This window comes from Aotus nancymaae, unplaced genomic scaffold (assembly GCF_030222135.1).
Source record: "Aotus nancymaae isolate 86718 unplaced genomic scaffold, 86718_ANA_hifiasm-v0.15.2.pri h1tg000064l_1, whole genome shotgun sequence".
Lineage (NCBI taxonomy): Eukaryota > Metazoa > Chordata > Mammalia > Primates > Aotidae > Aotus > Aotus nancymaae.
The window spans coordinates 21,241,298-21,264,087 of NW_026988479.1; the positions used below are offsets into that span (position 1 = coordinate 21,241,298).

Below are 22,790 nucleotides of genomic sequence, written 5' to 3' on the forward strand. Positions count from 1 at the left end.
AGGGAACTCCTGTATTTTTTTAAGTATCATTATGAGCTCATGAATTTTTAACATTTAACATTTGATATGTTTCACTCCATTATAGTCTTCTTTGATGTTCAGATTGTCTCATCTTTAATCAGTGAGAGCCTCTTCATGTTGGCCTCTGATAGGTTTCTTTTTTAATTTTCTATCTTTGACATGCCAGTTTTTGATAACTGTCTTGCTGCCTCTGAAGACGAGGTATACCAAGATGTACCAGGCTCATCTTAAAAATTTTTTGCCCTGACCTAGAATTGGCCCTTTGTCTAAAGAACTCTGTTTCTTTTAGAAGTACTATTTAGAGACCTCAGTAGGAATTGTTTAAGAAAGTCAGGCTACATTGGAATTAATTGCCATCTTTTTGAGGTATTTGTTTGTTTTTTATTTTGAGGCAGAGTCTTGCTCTGTCACCCAGGCTGGAGAGCAGTGGTGTGATCTTGGCTCACTGCAACCTCTGCCTCCTGGGTTTGAGTGATTCTTGTGCATCAGCCTCCTGAGTAGCTGGGATTACAGGTGTGCACCATCACGTCTGGCTAATTTTTATAGTTTTAGAAGAGATGGGGTTTCACCATGTTGCCCAGCCTGATCTCAAATTCCTGAGCTCAAGGGATCCACTCGCCTTGGCCTCCCAAAGTGCTGGAATTACAGATGTGAGCCACCGTGCTTGGCCTTTTTAAAGCATTTGAATTGTATGTTCTCTGTCACTTGTTTTAAAAGTGGACATTGTGCAAAGTAGCCTTTTGGTTTCCAGTTTACTTTGAGACAGCTGTTATTAATTAGATATACTTAGTACATTGATATACATTTAAAGTAGTCATATGGACTAAGACTGTACTTTTTTCTATATATTTATGTATTTTTATTTTTTAATTAAGAAATTTCTCTTTTAAAGACAGCGTCTCACCGTGTCACCTAAGCTGGAGTACAGTGGGCATGATTGTGGCTGACTGTAGCCTCGACTTTCTGACTCAAGTGATCCTCCTGCCTTAGCCTCCCAAATAGCTAGGACTACAGGTGTGTGCCACCATGCGTGGCTGATTTTTAAAATATTTAGTAGAGACAGTCTCAGTATCTTACTCAGGTTGGTCTTGAATTCCTGGGCTCAAGCAGTCCTCCCACCTTGGCCTCCCAAAGTGTTGGGATTATAGACATGAGCCCACTGCACCCGGCCCATTTTTCTCTTTAACAACTACTTCATTCTGCTGATAGATCAACTCTTCACAATTAATTCTCTGCAATTGATTGTGTGCTTACAACTATTTGTTCCCCTCATTGAGAATATGTTAAATTGGGCTGGGCACGGTCGCTCATGCCTGTAATTGCAGCACTTTGGGAGGCCAAAGTGGGTAGATCACCTGAGGTCCGGAGTTTGAGACCAGCCTGGCTAACATGGTGAAACTCCGTCTCTACTAAAAATACAAAAAATTAGCCAGGTGTGGTGGCGGGCACCTATAATCCCAGCTACTCGGGAGGCTGAGGCAGGAGAATTCCTTGAACCCAGGAGTTAGAGATTGTCGTCAGCCCAGATCGCGCCGCTGCACTCCAGCCTAGGCAACAGAGCCAGACTCTGTCTCAAAAACAAAAAAAAAGAAAAAATATATATTAAATTGTTTTTACAGTGTAATGATTAAGTGATCCTTTTTAAATGTACTTTTTTTTTCCATCAACTTTTAAGTTCCAGGGTACATATGTAGGATGTACAAGTTTGTTACACAGGTAAATGTGTGCCATGGTGGTTTGCTGCACAGATCAACCTACCACCTAAGTATTTTTTTTTTCCACCTAAGTATTAAGCCCAACATCCATTAGAAATATAAAAATGTAAGGATAATGCTAAGTACACAGTTACACAGTATGATTTGTTACTTCCTCTTTTGCTTTTTTTCCCGCCCTCAAAGCTGAGCATGTTTAATTATCCTCACTGGGAGAGTTGAAAACTACTTGACAGATTCCATAATCAGTAAGTCAGAGATTCAGGTCATTAAAAAGGGGGGATTGTCACCTACCCCAAGGCCATAGATGATAGGATTCTGGGTCCCGGAGTGAGTCTGGGAGGTGGAACCCTGTGAAAGGCAGCTTTGATGGGTGGTGTCTGTTGGACACCTCTTTTACTTCTTATACAGAAAGAAAATGGTAGTGAGGTTTAGCATCTCTATATTCCCTTTAGGACTTACTGTGAAATCAAGTAGTTGCTTTGTAGCCTGTCCTATTAAGGTATATTTAAAATCTTTAGGAATTTTACAGCTTTTAAGGACATTTCACCATGTATAAAAAAATTCAAAATCCACTTCATTTTGTCTTGTGTCACATAGTAAATGTCTAACATTGGACATATATAGTAACTAAATCTTACAAATAGGTCTCAGATGGGGTTGTCAGTGAAAAAGAGATTAAATGGACACCCAAAGGGATTTTGCTCCTTGATACCTTGTCTTTTTCTAATCCTGTTCTTCACATTTTGGCTTCATTGTGTCTGCATTCTTGCATCAGTCTGTATATAAATCCTAAATGTGCTTTCTTTCAAAAAGTGCTTCTTAATATCCAGGATGATTTCATGTGCCCAGTGCTGTGCTGGTGTGCTTATCTGTTTTTTTGTTTGTTTGTTTTTTGTCCTTTTTCCTTTCTCTATATTTGTAATCCTCATGCTCACAGAGATAACAAATTTTCACTATCTTAATTTTTTCTATGGAACATTTCTTATTCTTTGCGAAGGTATGCATGCAGTGGTTTATTTGTTCTTAATGCCTTTATCTTTTTTTCTGCCCTTAGACATGGGAGCATACTTTGTGTAAACCTGAAATTATGTGGGTTGGTTGGAGGGGGTTGTTTTCTTTTTAATGGATATGACAGTTTTCATACCTGCATATCTCATTGGAGGGAAAAATTCTGTATAATTAATAGCTCAGGGCTCCTTTGTCTATTAACCTGATATAGTTCACTGTTCAGCTTTGGATAAAATTAACACGTAGTTTTCTCCACTTAAGACCATAAAAGATGGAGATTATATATACTACCTAATTCTTACTCTTTTCATTATACCTTGTTGGATCCTAACCAGTTGCATATCTGTTCTTTCTTGAGTTAGAAAGAATCCCAGGAACATCTTTCTGTACTTCTATTCCTGTTGGTTTAATTTCTCTGTTTTTGGCTCAAAGTCTCAGGAAGCACATCATCACCTAAGAGAAGCTTGTGACTCTCATTCCCAGCTGCCCTCCTATTCTTTCCTCTATAGGACAGCCCATGTACTCTCGTGAACATGGTGCTGCTGCATCTGAGCGACTTCAGTTGGGGACACCGCCTCCTCTGTTGGCAGCTCGTTTGGTGCCGCCTCGAAACCTCATGGGATCCTCCATTGGGTACCATACCTCAGTCTCCAGCCCTACCCCTCTGGTTCCAGGTAAGCTTAGCTACAGATGGCCTTCCACCTTGCTGATCTTTTTTACCTTAAGCTGGCCAGCGTAAGCGGTGACTGGCATCCTGATCTGCTGTCATAAAGTCCCATTAAAGCTCATAGGTAGTTTTATTTTCTGTTCCTTTGCTGCTTTGGTTTGTCTGTAGTGGCTGCTAGATGATTAGGCCTCATGTGTGTCTATCATCTGTGGTTTTCTCTATATTTACTTTCAGTGCCTTGGTAACAAAGTGATGCTGGTTCATTTAGCTAATTTCTAATCAGGTAGATAGGAAGATAATATCTACTTGAATGTTTTCTAATTAGTTATACATTGTAATAAACTAGGTTATTTTTTCTTTAAAACAAAAATAAACATCTGGTTTCTTGAAGATCATGTCCTTTTTTCCTTTTTGCCCCTTGTATTGTGGCCATTTTGCCCCTTGTATGTGTGTATAAAACTTCTTAAAAACTCTTTTCTCCTTTTGACATATGTATTTTGAAGGATCTGTGGAGTGCTTTGTGGGTGTCTCATGAGGAGTTTTTAACCCTTTCTCACTTTGCCTTTAGATCTTAGTTCATCATCATTAACTAAAGGACTTTTAAGTTAGTTGGTGTTCTGTGTATTCCCAGGATTTATAGCACAAGGTCATTTGATTATATAGTTTCTTTAAAACTTTCTGCAGTCTTAATTGTAGGAGATTTTCTGTCAGTAGTACCAAATAGTAACTGAAAACTTTTTAATCATAATTTGCTAATCTTTTTTTTTTTAAAGATAAAGCAGCATTTATTTTGTATGTTATTGCATGTAATTTTTAGAGTTGGCATTACCAGGGAAGCTGTTATTTTACATCAGTTTCAAACTGTATCATCCTTAAACACATTGAAATTTAATAAGCAACTATGTTAGATTTACTTTTAAGTTAGGCATATCATTACAGTGTGTTTCCATCAGGAGGGAATGCTCACGATTAAATACTGTCTTTAGTTGTCTTCAAGAAACAAAAAAATTATAAATTATTTTGTTAGAACAAAAGCTAAAATAATTAAATATTAAGCCCCAAAAATACTCTTTGGCAGATAACTAAAAGCATAGCCCTAGAACCACTGAGGCAAAATTGTTTGGTTTTATTAATCATCATCAGGAAACTTTGAGACTGAATGCAAGCCTTAGTAATGAAATACAAAATCTCTAATAGGAATGTCTTTGTGATAATAATTTATTAAATTTTCTGTGCCACCCTTCTCTGAGGAGGCCAATACAAATGGCCTGAATAATTAATTTTCAACATCATTTAACATTTTATTAGAGGGAGAAGTTTCTTAATCTAGCGATGCCTTTTTTGTGCAATTCCATAAGCTGTTTTCAAAACCCGAAGAAAGGAGGAAAATGGAGAAGGAATGTCGGGCAGCAGTTCTAGTTCTTTCTTTATTTTTTGAGACGGAGTCTTTCTCTGTCATCAGGCTGGAATGCAGTGGAGCAATCTTGGCTCACTGCAACCTCTGCCTCCCAGGTTCAAGCAATTCCCCTCCTTCAGCCTCCTGAATGGCTGGGACTGCAGGCATGCACCACCACGCCTGGCTAATTTTTTGTATTTTAGTAGAGAGAGGGTTTCACCATGTTGGCCAGGATGATCTCGATCTCCTGACTTCGTGATCTGTCTGCCTCGGCCTCCCAAAGTGTTGGGATTACAGGCATGAGCCACCGCATCCAGCCTCTAGTTCTTCTATTACATATCTCAGAATCACCTGTGCTTTAATAGAATTTTGTTATTTTAGCCTCATTGTAGTTTCTGGATGTTTTGTGCAAGAAGGAAGTTAGCTTGTGAATCTGAAGTTAAGAGAAACACAATATTCATGGGAGACGTTTAATCTAAGAGGATTGGGGGTGAGAAATTTTCTGGATTGAGGACTTCTGAATCCTAGTTGTGCTGTTTAGTGGCTGTTGACTCAAATGCCTGTAGTGGCCAGGAAGACCCCTAAATGAGGATAATTTGCTCATCTTATATTCTGAATCACTTCTATACTCTAAATCATAGAAGTGACTGGTTGTATGTGTGTGCACGCGCATGTGTATGTGCGCTGTTTTATTGAAATATGGTTTATGTGTGAAACCAGCTGTTGTCTCCCTAATTTGAAAAAGTGCAGATAACCAAATGAGTAGTTTGGTTTTTCTTTTCTCTTTAATTAAAAAGGTACCTGGAAATTGGAGGTATGATAGATAACAGAGGAAACCCAATCCTTCACTTAACGGTGTTTGTGTACATGAAAATTTGTATTAACAAATATGCATTGGTCTGGGCACAATGATTCACACCTGTAATGCCAGCAATTTGGGAGGCTGAGGTGGGCAGATGGCTTAAGCTCAGGAGTTGAAGACTAGCCTGGGCAAGATAGCGAGACCCCATCTCCGTTTTTTTTAAATTAAAAAAAAAGTGTGCATTCACATTTGGATTAGGTGATGAATATATAGGGTAGAAATGAGTAGGTGAATGAATCTGAAAATACCAGTATTTAATAATGGGCATATGTATCTATGTCCTGTAATAGGAGCATTTTTTTTTCACTTTCAAAAGGCATGTCTAGATACTGTAACACAAAGAGAAATAGAGTCATCCCTTCACCTCAGGTTCCACATCTGCGGATTCAACCAACTACAGTTCAAAAATATTTGGGAAGAAAACCAATAAAAAATAACAATACAGTAATTAATAATGCAAGTTTTAAAAACAATATCCATAACAACTATTGACATAGCATTTATATTAGGTATTACAGTTAACATAGAGATGATTTAGAGTATACAAGAAGATGTACCTAGGTTATATGCAAATACCACTCTATTTTATATAAGAGACTTGAACATTTGTAGATTTTGATATCTGTGGGAGGGTCCTGGAACCAGTCCCTCACAGACACTTGAGAGGTTACTGTAGGTTGATATATTTATATTTTTTGGTGAATGTTTGTTTTTTAAGCAGTTGTTTATTTTTTAACAATGAGAGATGGTTTAACCGCTCTCGGATTTGTTAAGTGCTTTGTTGCTTTGTTTTCCCTCAGATACATATGAACCAGATGGTTACAACCCAGAAGCTCCTAGTATCACTAGTTCTGGTAGATCTCAGTACAGACAGTTCTTTTCAAGAACACAGACACAGCGCCCCAATCTGATTGGCCTAACATCTGGAGATATGGATGCAAATCCAAGAGGTGAGAATGCTTTGAACTTTTTCTGATGCTGTGTTATGCATAGTTGAATATAGTTACTACATTTGCATTTCTGGCCTCGCTTGAGGAAATTAAGGTTCAGACTACTTACATATCATCTCTTTGAAGGGTGCTATATATTAATCTCAGATATTTTTAAATAACTTTATCTCTAAATTTTGTTTTAAAGCTATAGTGAGAATATATTTGTTTTTAAATACAGATCATGCTAATATTAATTGCTTTTTTTTGGGTATGACTTTAGGCTGTTTTAGTTTTGTTGCCAGGTACTGTGTTAGATATTATGTATAGAAATATGAAATTACTGATCCTCTCCCTCAAATAACTGATCATTAAAGGGCCTACTTTGTATCCTGAGAGCTATGCATCACACTAATAATAGTGAGAATCTAAAACATTACAATACAATTATCATTTGATAATTTTTAACACTAATGATTACATCTTTAAGTTAGGACCTTTACAGAGCTTAGGAATAAACCTTAAAAAAAATGAAACAAAACCAAGACTAAATGCAAGCATTTACCTTTAATATGGCTGATAACCTCCTAACTACTCCACCACTAAAAAGGTTGGTTAATGATGGTTAGTTTGATGAGATTCCATTTTTTTTTTTTAACTATTACAGATTTCCAGTAATTTCAATATGAGTGACTGACCATGGACTGCACTGACAATAGTTTTTTGATTAATCATATGGCAAACATTTTCCTTTTTTTCCTTTCCTTCCCCCTTCCCCTTTCTCTCTTCCTTCCCCCTTCCCCCTTCCCCCTTCCCCCTTTCCCCTTCCTCCCCCTTCTTCTCCCTTCTTCCTCCTTCTTCCCCCTCCTTCCCTTTTCTTTCCCTTTCTTCCCCCTTCTCCCTTCTGCCCCCTTCCTCCCTCTTCCTCCTTTCCTTTCCTTGTTCCTTTCCTTGTCCTTTTCCTTTCCCCTTTCCCTTCTCCTTTCCTTTGTTCTTTCCTTTCCTTTCCTGAAACAGATTCTGGCTCTGTTGCCTAGGTTGGAGTGCAGTGGCTCCATCGTGCCTCACTGCAACCTCTGCCTCCTGGATTCAAGTGATTCTCCTGCCTCTGCCTCCCAAGTAGCCGAGATTACAAGCGTGTGTCACCACACCCAGCTAATTTTTGTACTTTTAGTAGAGATGGGGTTTCGCCATGTTGGCCAGGCTGGTCTTGAACTCCTGACCTCAGGTGATCTGCCCATCTTGGCCTCTGAAAGTGCTGGGATTACAGGCGTGAGCCACTGCGCCCAGCCTACCATTTTCCTGTTCTTTCTATCCTAGTTTTATTAATTCTTCTTTACTGCCATTAATAACACTATAAGAATATATATGTGTGTATGTATATATAGCGAGAGAGTGTGTGTGTGTGTGTATGTGTGTGTGTATTTTTTTTTTTTTTTTTTTTTTGAGAGACAGAGTCTTCTTCTGTTGCCCAGGCTGGAGTGCAGTGGTGTAATCTAGGCTCACCGCAATCTCCACCTCCTGGGTTCAAGCAGTTGTCCTGCCTCAGCTGCCTGAGTAGCTGGGATTACACATTTTTGTATTTTTAGTAGAGACAGGGTTTCACCATATTGGTCAGGCTGGTCTTGAACTCTTGACCTCAGGTAATCTGCTCACCTCAGCCTCTGGAAGTGTTGGGATTACTGGCACAAGCCACTATGCCCAGCCTCATGTATATTATTGTTTCCCATATTTCTATTTTTATTCTCCTTTTACAAGTAAAAATACTGAGGCTTAGAGAGGTTTAAAGAACTTGCCCAAGGTCACACAGCTCTTAAGTGGCAGAACTAGAATTCAAAGTAGAAGTAATGTTTTATATAAAGTAGGATTTCTTTGTTTTCTTGGGCAAGTCACTTAACCTTTAGCTATGTCTCTTTCGTTTAATATGATACACTTAATTAAATTTAAAAAATAAAGCATTAGGCAATGTTAGCTGGTAACAATAAAAACTATTTAAGGAGAACATAATGGCATGTCAAACTCTAGAATGCTTTATGCCATCACAGTTGCTATCTTCTTCATTAGTCTTCTGAAAACACAAGTCCTGCAAGAGCAAGGATCTTGTCTGTTTAATTCATCAATGTATACCCAAGGTCTTCTATAGTTGCTGAGCTGTAAAATAGCTAAATGTTAAGTAAATGAATCCTTATATCATAATTTCCCTGATACAAAGATGAAATCAGATGTACCAACTCCCAGCCATATCCCTACCCCAGCATTCAGCCTAGGTTATTCTTTGCTTAGTGGAGTTGCTAAAGTTAGGGGAAATACTCAGTATATAATAGGCATAGTTTTGTGTTAGTTTCCTTTTTGTTCAGTATACCTCTTCCTACCCAAAGGTTATTTATTGTATGGACAGTTTCTTAGAGTATTTCTGCCAGTTTATAGTATTGGCTTTGGATTTTCTTCCCAACTTTAAACATATGGAAAATCAAAAGAAACACAGCAAACATCTGAATGCCTTCACTTAGATTTACCAGTAATATTTTGTTACCTTTGGGCATGAATGCTCTCTTGTGCGCTCTCTCTTCTCTTTCTTCTCTCCACTCACATTTTTTTGTTGAATCTCTTGAAAGTAAGTGGTAGACATAGTGAAACTTTAACTCCTTTACCTTATATTTAAGAATAAGACAGTCCTATATAAACACAGTATTATTGCCACACATAAAATCATAATTCCACAATATGTTATCCTTATGATGTGGTCAACTTCTTGTTGAATCATACCAGGAGGCAAATAATGTCCACTAATGGTGCTAAGTTTGATTGCTTGTATAAAGTGATAATTGTTAGAGCTCTCCATTGTAAATATAATTTTTGGAGTGATACTTTGTCACCGTATAAATATTTTATTTTCTAATAGCCTTTCACCAGTATATTTTTTATCTATGGATCATCCATGCCTGAGTCAATTGTTACATCAAGGTTAACTTTGAGTTTTGAAACACGGATTTCTATTTTTTATAGAAAAACGCATTTGTAACTTTTTCTTGCTGTTAGGCATTTCTAAAAGAGAAATGATAGTAGTTGAAATATTCATAGTACTATTTAGCTTTTAGACTAAATATTATTAATCATTGAGATTCCTGAACAACTTAGTAATTTTAATTTTTGTTTCCAACAGCTGCTAACATTGTGATCCAGACTGAACCACCAGTTCCTGTTTCGATTAATAGCAACATAACCAGAGTAGTTCTAGAACCAGATAGCCGAAAAAGAGCCATGAGTGGTTTGGAAGGTCCACTCACAAAGAAACCTTGGCTGGGAAAGTAAGATAATTTGCTAATTAGTAACATCTAATTGTTATTGTTGTTGTTTGCATTACTAAATTCATAAAATTTGTTATTAATGATTTTCAAACTAAGTGTCTCAAAGTTAGGGTTCCAGGAGACATGTTTAGAATGTCGTAAAAATTAAAAAGTTAACAGTATTCATAATAGGTTTTTTTTTTTTTTTTTTTTTTTTTTTTTGAGACAGTCTTGCTCTTCTCGCCCAGGCTGGAGTGCAATGGCTCGATCTTGGCTCACCACAACCTCCACCTCCAGGGTTCAAGCAATTCTCCTGCCCCAGCCTCCTGAGTAGCTGGGATCACAGGTGCCCACCACCACGCCTGGCTAATTTTTTGTATTTTTAGTTGAGACAGTTTCACCATGTTGGTTAGGCTGGTCTCGAACTCTTGACCTCAGGTGATCCACCAGCCTCAGCCTCCCAAAGTGCTGGGATTATAGGAGTGAGCTACCGCACCTGGTCCATAATAGGTATTTCCAGTTTGTAACTACGTATTTCTATGCCTAACCAAATATTAAAAATTACTGAGACACTGACAATGGATAGAAAAGAAGAAAAAAAATGAAATAAACGGTAAAAAAAAAAAAAAGTTTAGTATGTTTGAAGAAGTTGAAAAATATGCCATTAAAGATGATATTCTAGCCGGGCATGGTGGCTCACGTCTGTAATCCCAGCACTTTGGGAGGCTGAGATGGGCGGATCACTGAGGTCAGGAGTTTGAGACCAGCCTGACCAACATGGAGAAATTCCATCTCTACTAAAAATACAAAATTAGCTGGGCGTGTGGCAAATGCCTGTAATCCCAGCTACTTGGGAGGCTGAGGCAGAATAATTGCTTGAACCCGGGAGACGGAGGAAGTTGTAGTGAGCCGAGATTGTGCCACTGCACTTCAGCCTGGGCAACAAGAGCAAAACTCCGTCTCAAAAAAAAAAAAATGACAATGTTCTAGCCTTACTTAGACTCCTTGATAATTGTGGTATTCCTTTTGGCATATGATTTTAAGCTTCAGTTGGGCCTTTTCTTTTGGTAATCTTTTGCGTTCACCTTTCTCTTCAAATTTTTTATTCTCATGTGATAAGAACAATGTGAAAATTGCTTAGTAATTTCTGAAGAATGTTAAGGGCTTACAAGAGGCACTTAAAAAATTAATCAATTAATTAATTATATAGAGACAGGGTCTTACTATGTTGCCCAGACTGGTCTGGAACCCCTGGGCTCAAGCATTTCTCCTGCCTTGGCCTCTCAGAGTGCTGGCATTACAGGCATAAGCCACTGCACCCAGCCTCTAACCTGTTTCTTGATGTTAATATATTTTATGTGGTTTGAATTTTGAATATAATGTTTCATAGGATTTTGAAAAAGTTTTCTGGGATCAAAGGTGTGAGCCACCATGCCCAGCAACAACAGGCACTTATATATATATATATATACACACACACACACATATGTAAACTTAAATTCTTGGTGGTTATATCTCTTGGCTAGGCATGAAGTAGGAGAATTAACCAAGATATATTAATCTTCCTTTTAGGCAAGGAAATAACAATCAGAATAAACCGGGGTTCTTACGAAAGAATCAGTATACAAACACCAAATTAGAAGTCAAGAAAATCCCTCAGGAATTGAACAACATTACCAAGCTCAATGAACACTTCAGCAAATTTGGAACTATTGTTAATATCCAGGTAAATGTGGCTATGTCAGTGACAGAATCCAGGCATTTTATGAGTCTTGGAAATATTTCTGTCAGCTCACCTTGCTTAAATGAGTTAGTGGTTATTCTGATCATTTGTATACCCACTTTTATGATGGACTTGTTAAACCACGTTTGTTCTTGTGAATTCATTTGGTTCTTTAGTGCAGTCTCTTCCCGAAAGAGAATGGGTACTTACTGTATTTTTGTTCATAGTTCTATCTCAGAACAAATGACTTTTTTAATACCTGAGTTAATATTATAACTAGGTAGCTGATATTTTTGGTAATGTCAAAGATTATAATTTTGTCAACTGACCTTCTTTTATATTGTGGTAAAATAGTAGTTGGTTGAGGTTGGTTCTAATGCTGAGAATTTTAGGCAGTGTAATGTGTAATCCAAGATCAAATAAATCATATCTTTGTATTTCACTGTCTACTTGTTAGTTATTTGAATTTATGAATTTATGGTTGAGTGTTACGTTGTCATTGAGAGTACTGGAAGGCTAGATTAAGTTTGAATTTTAGTCTGTTATCCCTGATACTTAAGTGTTGTCATCAAACCAAAATAAGCTGAGTTAAAGAAGTTGGTGTTGTGGAAGTTGATATTTCAAAGAATTGAACCAAAGTAGTCTTTTTTGTTGTTGTTCTGTTTTGGTTTTTTTTTTTTTTTTTGGGGTAGAGTCTCACTCAGGCTAAAGTGCAGTGGTGCGATCTCAGCTCACTAAAACCTCTGCCTCCCAGGTTCAAGTGATTCTTCTGCCTCAGACTCCTGAGTAGCTGGGACTACAGGCATGCGCCACCACGCCCGGCTAATTTTTTTGTATTTTTAGTAACAGTGGGGTTTCACCATGTTGGCCAGGCTGGTGTCAATCTCCTGACCTCAGGTGATCCACCCACCTCATCCTCCCAAAGTGCTGGGATTACTGACATGAGCCATCACATCTGGCCTTTTTTTATATTTTGAGACAGGGTCTTGCTCTCTTGCCCAGGCTGGAGTGCAGTGGTGCCGTTTTGGCTCACTGCAGCTTCTGACTCCCAGACTCAAGCAGTCCTCCCACTGCAGCCTCCTGAGTAGCTGGGACCCCAGGCACACACCACCATGCCTGGCTCTGCCTGGCTAATTTTGCATGTGTGCATGCGTGCATGCGTGGGTGTTGTGCTGGTTTTTAACTCCTGGACTCAAGTGATTCATCCACTTTAGCCTCCCAAAGTGCTGGGATTATAGGCATGATCTACTATGCCTGGCCTTATCTTTTGATTTAAAGCTATACTGTTTTTATTTATTTATATGGAACAACATGTATATACACACACACACATTCTCTTTTTAAAAATGCTTCATATGGGGCCAGGTGCAGTGGCTCATACCTTTAATACTAGCACTTTGGGAGGCCGAGCTGGGTGGATCACTAGAGGCCAGGAGTTTGAGACCAGCCTGGCCAACATGGTGAAACCCCGTGTCTATTAAAAATACAAAAATTAGCCAGGTATGGTGGCACGCACCTGTAATCCCAGCTACTTGGGAGACTGAGGCAGGAGAATCACTTGAACCTGGGAGGTGGAGGTTGCAGTGAGCTGAGATCCTGCCACTGCAGTGTAGCCTGAGTGACAGAGCAAGAGACTGTCTCAAAAAAAAAAAAAAAAGAAGTGCTTCATATACTTAAAACATATAAAAGGTATGATCATTCCAATTGTTTCTTTTTCTAAGTTAGTACTCTTTATGACATTTAGAAAAACTTAGATGGCTTAACATAGGTAGATATATTAATCTGCTTGAGCTACTATAACAAATACCATAGACTGATAGACCATGTGACTTAACTCACAGTTTTGGAGGCTGGGAAGTCCAAGATGAAGGTGCTGGATGATTCCTTTCCTAAGGAGGGCTCTCTTCCTGGCTTGCAGATGATTGGTTTCTTACTGCATACTCACATGACAGACTAAGAGAAAGAGGGGATCCAGGCTGAACTCTTTCTCTTCTTTTAAGGCCACCAATACTATTCATTAGGGTCCACCCTTGTGACCTCATTTAACGTTAATTACATCCCAAAAGCTCCGTCTCCAAATACAGTAATGTTGGAGTTTAGGGCTTCAACATGTGTGTTTTGGGGATAACATTCATTACATAGCAATGGGTCATAATTTACTTAACTATTTTCTGTTGGGAATTTATGTTGTTTCTTTTATTTTCTTCAAGGTTGCTTTTAAGGGTGATCCAGAAGCAGCCCTAATCCAATATCTTACCAACGACGAGGCCAGGAAAGCCATTTCTAGCACAGAAGCAGTTCTAAACAACCGATTCATTCGAGTCTTGTGGCATAGGGAAAATAATGAGCAACCAACAGTACAGTCCTCAGCACAGCTGCTCCTGCAACAACAGCAAACACTTAGTCACCTCTCACAGCAGCACCATCACCTGCCACAGCATCTTCATCAGCAGCAGGTGCTGGTGGCCCAGTCTGCTCCTTCAACAGTGCACGGAGGTGTCCAGAAGGTAATCTGGTTCACTGGGAATTAAAGGTCCTTTCTTTCAACCCTCTAGATCAGTATTTTTCAATTCCTGGTCCTTGGGTCTTCTATGTAAGAGCTACTCATAATTTGAACTGCAGACTAGCAGCATCTGATCCCCTGGGAACTTACTAGGAATGCAGATTCTTGGAGAAGAATTGCAGATTCTTGAGCCATACTCCATCCTACTGAATCAGAATCCCTATGGGTAGGGGCCCAAGGATTTGTGTATTAACAAGCTCTCCAGGTGATTCTTACATACCCTAAAGTTTGAGAAGTGGTATTTTACATCAGAATCACTTACCTGGTTGCAAATTCCTGGGCTTCACTTTCTCAAACTTCTGTAGAGTCAGTCTCTAGATATGGGCCCTATAATGTACATGTTTAAGAAGTCCTCTTAAGTTATTATGCCCACTAAAGTATAATAAACGTCTACCACTGAGCAACTCTGAATGTAGAGCTATTTCTTTATTTTTGTATTAGAATCAGTCTTTTTTTGTATCTACCCATATGTCCTCCTTTTTCCCATCTAAAAAATTAAACGTTTCTTCTAAAAATGGGAATAGAAGCTCCAAAAGAATTAGAATTTTGCCTGTTGTGTCCATTCTGTCCCTAGTGCCTAAAACAGTTTTCAGTACATATTACTCAAAATATATTTGATTGAATAGATGAAGGAAGGAAAGAAGAAAAGAACAAACTACCACACATCAGAGCCGTTCGGATATTGACCTAGATAATCTTATGCTTAGATTAAATGCATTCATTATTTTTAAAGTATTCATTACAGTACATGGTGTCAATTCCATGTATTGTCCTGCTCATATGCATCTAAATTTTCTTTTAGTTATGTTTGTATCCCACTTAATGTAAAGGCCCAGAAGTGAATGCTTCCCCTAGATGTTGGATGAATAGTGTAGAAATGAGTTGATACCATCACCTTAATGGTGACCATTAGACATATTTTGTTAATGCAGCTCAGGATTGCATTAGGTTTTTGAGGTGATCGTTTCAGTTATTCATATTGTCGCTGTCAGTTAAGACCTTCTAATTCTTTTATTCTTTTTTTTTTTTTTTGAGTCAGTCTTGCTTTGTCGTTGTTCAGGCTGGAGTGCAGTGGTGTGATCTTGGCTCACTGTTGCAACCTTCACCTCCTGGGTTCAAGCAATTTTCCTGCCTCAGCCTCCCAAGTAGCTGCAACTACAGGCACATGCCACCACGCCTGCCCAATTTTTGTATTTTTGATCGAGACGGAGCTTCTCCATGTTGGCCAGGCTTTTCTTGAACTCCTGGCCTCAGGTGATCCGCCTGCCTTGGAATTATATGCATGAGCTACTGCGCCCAACCAAGACCCTCTATTTTTTTTTTTTTTTTTTTTTTGAGATGGAGTCTCACTCTGTCACCAGGCTGGAGTGTTGTGGCGTGATTTTGGCTCACTGCAACCTCTGACTCCCTGGTTCAAGCGATTCTCCTGCCTCAGCCTCCCAAGTAGCTGGGATAACAGGCAGTCGCCACCACGCCCAACTAATTTTTGTATTTTTAGTAGAGACAGGTTTCACCATGTTGGCCAGGATGGTCTTGACCTCCTGACCTCGTGATTCGCCCACCTATGCCTATCAAAGTGCTGGGATTACAGATGTGAGCCACTGTGCCTGGCCAAGACCCTCTAATTCTTTCAGAGCATTGCATACTGGAGGAAACATTAAAAAATAACCGTTATTTTGTGTTTAGGTGCATGCATTTTGTTGTGGTATGTTTTAGACATCCAAAAAAGCATGAAAAATCTATCAGTCATTTGTATATTCACCATTGCATTTAAAAAATAAAATTTTATGGATAATTGAAGCACCTTCCCATTCTCATTTTCTTATCTTCTTCCCTAGGGTAATTATCTTAAATTTATATTATTCCTGGGCATGTTTTCAAACTTTGGCTACTTAAGTGTTTGTTTTGTATTTGCAGATGATGAGCAAACCACAGACATCAGGTGCATATGTTCTCAACAAAGTTCCTGTTAAACATCGTCTTGGACATGCAGGTGGTAACCAGAGTGATGCATCACATTTGTTGAATCAGTCTGGTGGTGCTGGAGAAGATTGCCAGGTATGCATTTTTGTGAGCTTCAAATATATTTAGAATCATTCAGTGAATTAACAAATAAAATAAATTTGTTATCATCCAAACAATCAAGAAAATTGTGACAGCTAATCTAAGTGTGGCAGGTATGCCTGTCTAACTCCCTTGTTCAGTCAGAAATTTGCTAGTGAAACCTTTTTCCTATTCAAAGTTAAGTAGGAGGCTGGGCATAGTGTCTCATGCCTGTAATCCTAGCACTCTGGGAGGCCGAGGTGGGCGGATCACTTGAGGTCAGGAGTTTGAGACCATCCTGGTCAAAATGTTGAAACTCCATCTCTACTAAAAATACAAAAAAATTAGCTGGGTGTTGTGGTGGACACCTGTAATCCCAGCTATTTGAGGCTAGGCATGAGAATCATTTGAACTTGGGAGGCAGAGGTTGCAGTGAGCCAAGATTGCACCATTGTACTCCAGCCTGAGTGACAGAGCAAGACTCTGTTTCAAAAAAAAAAAAAACCAAAAACAAAGTTAAGTAGGAATTTGAGAATTTTAGATATTTATTAATAGATAAGTATCATTATTAATTTCTTTAATTTCATCAAAAAAAGAAAAGAAAGAAAATAAAACTGCAAAAGAAAAGCAGCAATGCAGGCAATCCCCAAAAATACTATATAGCCGCTATAACTGAAAAAACCTGATACTGACTTATGAATAGACAAACCAGTGGAACAGAAGAGAAAATCTAGAAATAGACTCAATTGCAAATAGGAGTTTATTATACAATAACAAAGTGTCCCAGATCAGTGGGGAAGTTAGAGACATGTTGATAACTTCCAGATTGAGATAACCGGATAGCCAATAGGGAAAAGATAAAATAAGATCCAATCCATTTTTTTTAAAAATTATATCATAAACCAGTATAAATTCCAAATGGATCTGAGACTTAGATGCTAATGGAAACACTAAATGATACAACCCTCATGAAAGGAAATTTGGCAGTACAGTATCTGACAAAATTATGTATATGCATTATTAATCTAGTAATCTTCCTTCTAATAATCTATGTCAAAGGTACACTAGCCAAAATATGGATAGACATATGTGCAAGGCTAGTAATTGTGTGTTCTTTATAATAGCAAAAGACTAGAAACAACCCAAATTCCCATCTGTAGGGGAATGGTTACTGAAAATGTAGTATATCTACACAGTAAATATACAACTATATAAAGAATGAGTAATATTTTTGTATGTACTATGGAGTGATTATCAAAATATATTAAGTAAAAAAGCAAATGGAAGAAAAAATATATAGTTGACTACTGCTGGTGTGAAAAAGTAGAGGCACTGAACAGAGAAGTATTTGCTTTTAACAAAAAAACAAAAAGATAATTCGTGTTATTTAAATCCTGTGGTTATGGCAAGTATAGAAGAAGCTGCATGACTTTTGATTATGTCTTGTTTTATAGATTTGACTTGGAACCATGTAAATAAGTTCTGAATATAATTATAAAATTAAATGAAATAGAAAAAGAAAAAAGTAAAGAGAAAAGTGAAACATATGAGCTAGCATATCTGCATTGAGTGCTTTAAAACAGTGATTTGGACCATGTATTCCTAATTCGATAACACCCTGAGGACAAAAAACAATTTAAAAAAAGCTCTTTCTAATCATATTGTTGGCAGTGCTGATATTCTGAAACCCATCTGTGAACATTGTAGGATAAATCAAATGAGGGATTAAGCTGATGTCATTGACAACTGAGATTTTCAGTGTGGTTGAAGAGAGGTGGAAGATAGATAAGATTAAATACCCTGTAGTCCTGCATTTGAATAGAAAGGATCAGCATAAACTCAGGTTGTATTTTATCTTAAAGGAAAAAAAAAGGCAACAAAATAATCCCAAAACATATCCCAATTCTAGTGACTGACAAGGTGTAGGAACAATCACCAGCCTAGTCATTGAGCATCCCTAGCACTCAAAGGGATCCAGGGGTCCTTGAAGAAATGACTGTCTCCAGACCTGAGACTGGCAGTTTTGCAGATGAGCCTAAAATATGGTGTCAAACCAGAAAGTGAGGAGGGTGTCAAAGATTACTAGAGTTCTGTCAAAGAGAAAAACAAATCTGATCAGGGTTCTAGATCTACCCACTAATTTAAAACAAATCTGGGGGACAGAGGAACATCTTCAAGGGTATCACAGAATCCTGTGGGGAATAGTACTGGATGAGTGACCTGGTTTCTTCAACAATTTGCAACAAAAAGCAAGAGATGGAGAGGGAAACTATGAAGTAAAGGAGACTTTAAAGAGATACAACAAGTTGCACTTACATGGACCTTAGTAGATCCCATTTCAAATGATGGAAAATTGTTTAGAAAATTATAAGCTGGAACTGGAGAAGTGAATATTTAATATTAAAGAAGTATTACTGCCTTTTAAGTATATATTGTGATAGTATTGTGGTTATATTGAAAAATGAGTCCTTGTTTTTTAGAGATATAATTGAAATATTACAGATGATAGGATATTTGGGATAAGAATGTAGTTAGTTGGGGATATAAATGAAAGAAGGTTTATGTTGCTGCTTGGTACCTTTTTTTTTTGTTTCAAAAATTCCATCATTTTTTAAAAAAAGTGATTAAAGATTTTCAAGTCAGGTAGCTCTGACTGACTTGACCTGCCTCTTATAAGCTGTTGCTAGTTTTTTATGTTAATTTTATGTTAATAAGAAAGTACAAAAGAGAAATATGTAGCACATAAATAGTGCTCAAGAAATTGTAGTTGTTGCCATTCAAAAAAAAATTTTTTTTTTATTCAGCTTTCAATTCCATGTTGGTGCCATTTTAATAAAATAAATGATAAAATGAACATAAACTATACAATGTTCTTATGGTACATACAGGACTTTCCTGTGTAAACTAGTTTAAGTTTGATGATAAGTGTTGTAGTGATTGAGAGAAGTCTTACATTTGGATATATTATTTATATGATTGAATTCTCCATGGATTTCTTAATATTATTTTCTACATCTTTTATATTATTTAAGGTTAATTAAAAAGTTTTTTAAAGACAGGTGCTCCATATCCAGAGTAACTATTCCAGTAAGAAAATTAAAAAAAAAAAAAAAGACAGGTGCAATGGCTCACACCTCTAAACCCAGCACTTTGGGAGGCTGAGGTGGAAGGATTGCTTGACCCTGAGAGTTTGAGACCAGCCAGGGTAACATAGAGAGACCCTGTCTCTACAAAAAAGAAAAAAAAAAAACCAGCCAGCCTTGGTGGCTCACACCTATAGTCCCAGCTACTCAGGAAGCTGAGGTGGGACTGAGCCCAAGAGATTGAGACTGCAGCAAGGCGTGATTGCACCACCACACACTAGCCTGGGCAGCAGAGTAAGACCCTGTCAGAAAAAAAAAAAAAAAGGAAGAAAGGAAAAATTTTAAAAAAAGAATGTAGCTTAATTCTTAGAAGGATTTTTTCAGTTATTGGGAACAGGGTTTTTTATTGGCACTTCACTTATGAAAAACAACTTATGACATACCCTCCAGCCAGATACTACCCACCTGTAGCCAAACAAATTCAGTTTATTATTCAGTGAGGGGTATACACAATGAAACTGTGGTTGCCAGAAATACTTATTTTAGGATTTGGGCTAAGTTAGATTTAGAAGGATTTAAGGAAATAGGCATAGGCCTATTCTGTGATAGGATATCTTACTAAATCTTACCTGGAATGAGGCTAAAAACAGTAAGTGGTAAAGAAGCAGCAGTCATTCCCAGGATAAATGGATGTTTCGTCATTTTATGGTTTGGATAGCATTCATGTTTTTGTCTCTGTTCAGTCAGTCATGATTAGGGCATGGTCTTGATAATTAAGTGTTTGTCTTGATCTGTTATGATCACAAGAGCAGCTTTGTCTGATGTTGGTATTTTGTGAAATTGTGTTTAACATGAGGGCGCTTAGGGTGTTTTATCTTTTGGGTGACAAATTTATGCATAAAGAACTAGATTTGATGATGAAGTTTTTAAATGTAAAAAGAAAATTTAACTCCTAAGAAGAGTAGACATACATGATCCTTTCTAAAAAATTATTCTAAGCATTTCTAAGATATAATTTAATTATATTTATGTGTACCTTTTTTTTTTAATTTTTAGATATTTTCAACTCCAGGCCATCCAAAAATGATTTACAGCTCCTCAAACTTAAAGACACCTTCAAAGCTCTGTCCAGGGTCTAAATCTCATGATGTTCAAGAAGTTCTTAAAAAAAAACAGGTAACAGTCTTGATTCTTCTTGCCTTACAGAAGAAAAGATGCATTGAATTGTTAAGTGGTTACTATATCACCTTTAAATGGGTTCATGTTGTTACAGCACGACATCATAATGCTTATTTAGCTTCTTCTGTATTTAATGTCCACTTGGAAAAAAAAAGATGAACATACAGAAAAAATGCTTCACAATTGCCATTCAGAATTTTTTTTTAACTACTCACACTATTATTCCCTCCAATTCTAGTGTTTATTTTCTTTTTTAATCCCAAAGTAGATAAATGATTCATATAAAATAGAACATTTTTGTAGTTATTATGATTTAGTTCTGAGTTTCATTGTCATCCTATTAAGTTCACACAATGTTTCCCAAATAAAATAGATATTTATATGTACTGTGAAGCTCAGTATAATTAGAGATTTAATTAACAGGAGGGTGGGAGGCAAAATTTTCCTGGTGAAATCCATAGATTTTACTCTACCATTTCTAACCTATAGCAGACTCTCACTTTTTCTTTTTCTTTTTTTTTTTTTGAGACAGTGTCTCAATCTGTTACGGTAGCATGATCATAGCTCACTGCAGTCTTGATGTCCCAGGCTCAAACAATCCTCCCACCTTAGCCTTCTGAGTATCTGGTACTACAGGCACGTGCCACCATACCCCAGCTAATTTTGTTTATTTTTTTGTAGAGACAGAGTGTCATTTTGTTGCCCAGGCTGGCTGGTCTTTAACTCCTGGACTCAAGCAAACCTTCCACCTCAGCCTCCCAAAGTGCTAGGATTACAGGTTGAGCCACTGTGCCCAGCCTCACAGTTTTAAACTTCAAACTTTAAAAATAAGGATTTAGCTTATTGCATTGGCAAGTGAAAACAACATTTGTTTTTCTTTATAAGAATATTCAGATCATTCAAGTCAATAAATCTTATAGATACAGCTAATTAGTTCCAATATTTTAAATATTTTTTAAGTACAGTTATAAAGTCTATTATATTCAAAATGTTAGGGAAAACATATTCAAAAGTTTTATCTCTGGTTTCAGCTATTTCATTAGGAGGACAGTCTGTCTCAGGGATGACTAATAAAAAATGAATTGAGAATGGTGGCAAATTATGTTATCTGTATTAATTTCTTTTTTACTTATACAGGAGGCAATAAAGCTACAACAAGATATGAGGAAAAAAAAGCAAGAAATGTTAGAAAAACAAATAGAATGCCAAAAGGTAAGACAAGAGCTCATTATTTGTATGCTAGAATTGATGTATAGAATTGACTGTAAAAGTTTTATCCATAATTTTATAAGACTTCTTTATATTAAAGTTTGTTAAGCATGATTTTACCTTTTTCTATTTATTTTGTAGATGTTAATATCCAAGTTAGAAAAAAACAAAAACATGAAACCAGAAGAAAGAGCAAATATAATGAAGACTTTGAAAGAGCTTGGAGAGAAGATCTCACAATTAAAAGATGAATTAAAAACATCTTCTGCAGTCTCCACACCATCTAAAGTGAAGACAAAAACGGAGGTATCTATTTGCATTTTTTATTTAACATAGGGTTATTGAACATATGCTGCTTGACACCTTGAAAGAACAATGGAACCCTTAGGTAGCTAATATCCTAATAGGAATATAGGCAAACAATTATAGTACTTTTAAACAAAAATATCCTAATTATAGTACTTTTTTTTTTTTTTTTTAAGGAGACAAGGTCTCGCTGTATTGCCCAGGCTGGCTTCAAATACAGTCCTTCCACCTTGGCCTCCCAGAGTGCTGGGATTACAGGTGTGAGCCATTGTACCCAGCTGCCATGATTTTTTTTTTTTTTTTTTAGTGTTTCTGTAGATGCTCAATACTCTGTGAAGAGGTTGATAATACCCTGTTTGAACAAATATATGTTTTTTAACTGAATATTTTGGTTCCCTGCTGAAGATGACACTAATAGAGTGATGGTGGCGAAAGAGGTATTTCCCATTTCAGCAGTGCTGTAATAGTACTGTAATAAAACCATCCTTTTTAGTAGCCTGGCTGTTCATATGGGTAAAAATGTGGCATATTATTAAAAAGAATAATCAGAAGTTCTAGATCTATTTAAGTCTAATTTTATTAATTTCCATCTGTTTCCTTGGCTGTACTTGGTTTAGACAGTGGTTCCATTGTACCACAGTTCTGTGTTGTGATTATAGATAATTCCAGTCCTCTGAGAACTGATAATAAATTTGTCAGATATGTAGAATGTACATTGTTATATGCAGCATTACGTTAAATTTGAAATTATGGTTCTCTATCAGTATAGAAACATAAAGTGTTTAAGATATCTTAAAAA

The 22,790-nt window shown here is 37.1% G+C and overlaps 1 protein-coding gene across 4 annotated transcripts in view; it reads left to right on the top strand.

Moving 5' to 3' along the window:
- The window catches only part of RBM27 (RNA binding motif protein 27), an 85,278-nt gene that overhangs the window by 44,913 nt on the left and 17,575 nt on the right, over positions 1-22,790 (top strand). For 2 of the 4 annotated variants that reach the window (XM_012458571.3, XM_012458611.2), the window contains exons 9-17: positions 3,254-3,418; positions 6,470-6,619; positions 9,762-9,906; positions 11,458-11,611; positions 13,819-14,115; positions 16,089-16,229; positions 20,354-20,473; positions 21,614-21,688; positions 21,827-21,991. In XM_012458571.3, the coding sequence (XP_012313994.2) occupies positions 3,254-3,418; positions 6,470-6,619; positions 9,762-9,906; positions 11,458-11,611; positions 13,819-14,115; positions 16,089-16,229; positions 20,354-20,473; positions 21,614-21,688; positions 21,827-21,991 (1,412 nt within the window). The remainder of the gene's footprint in view (positions 1-3,253; positions 3,419-6,469; positions 6,620-9,761; positions 9,907-11,457; positions 11,612-13,818; positions 14,116-16,088; positions 16,230-20,353; positions 20,474-21,613; positions 21,689-21,826; positions 21,992-22,790) is intronic. The other 2 variants (XM_012458684.2, XM_012458734.2) reach the window with 1 other exon arrangement.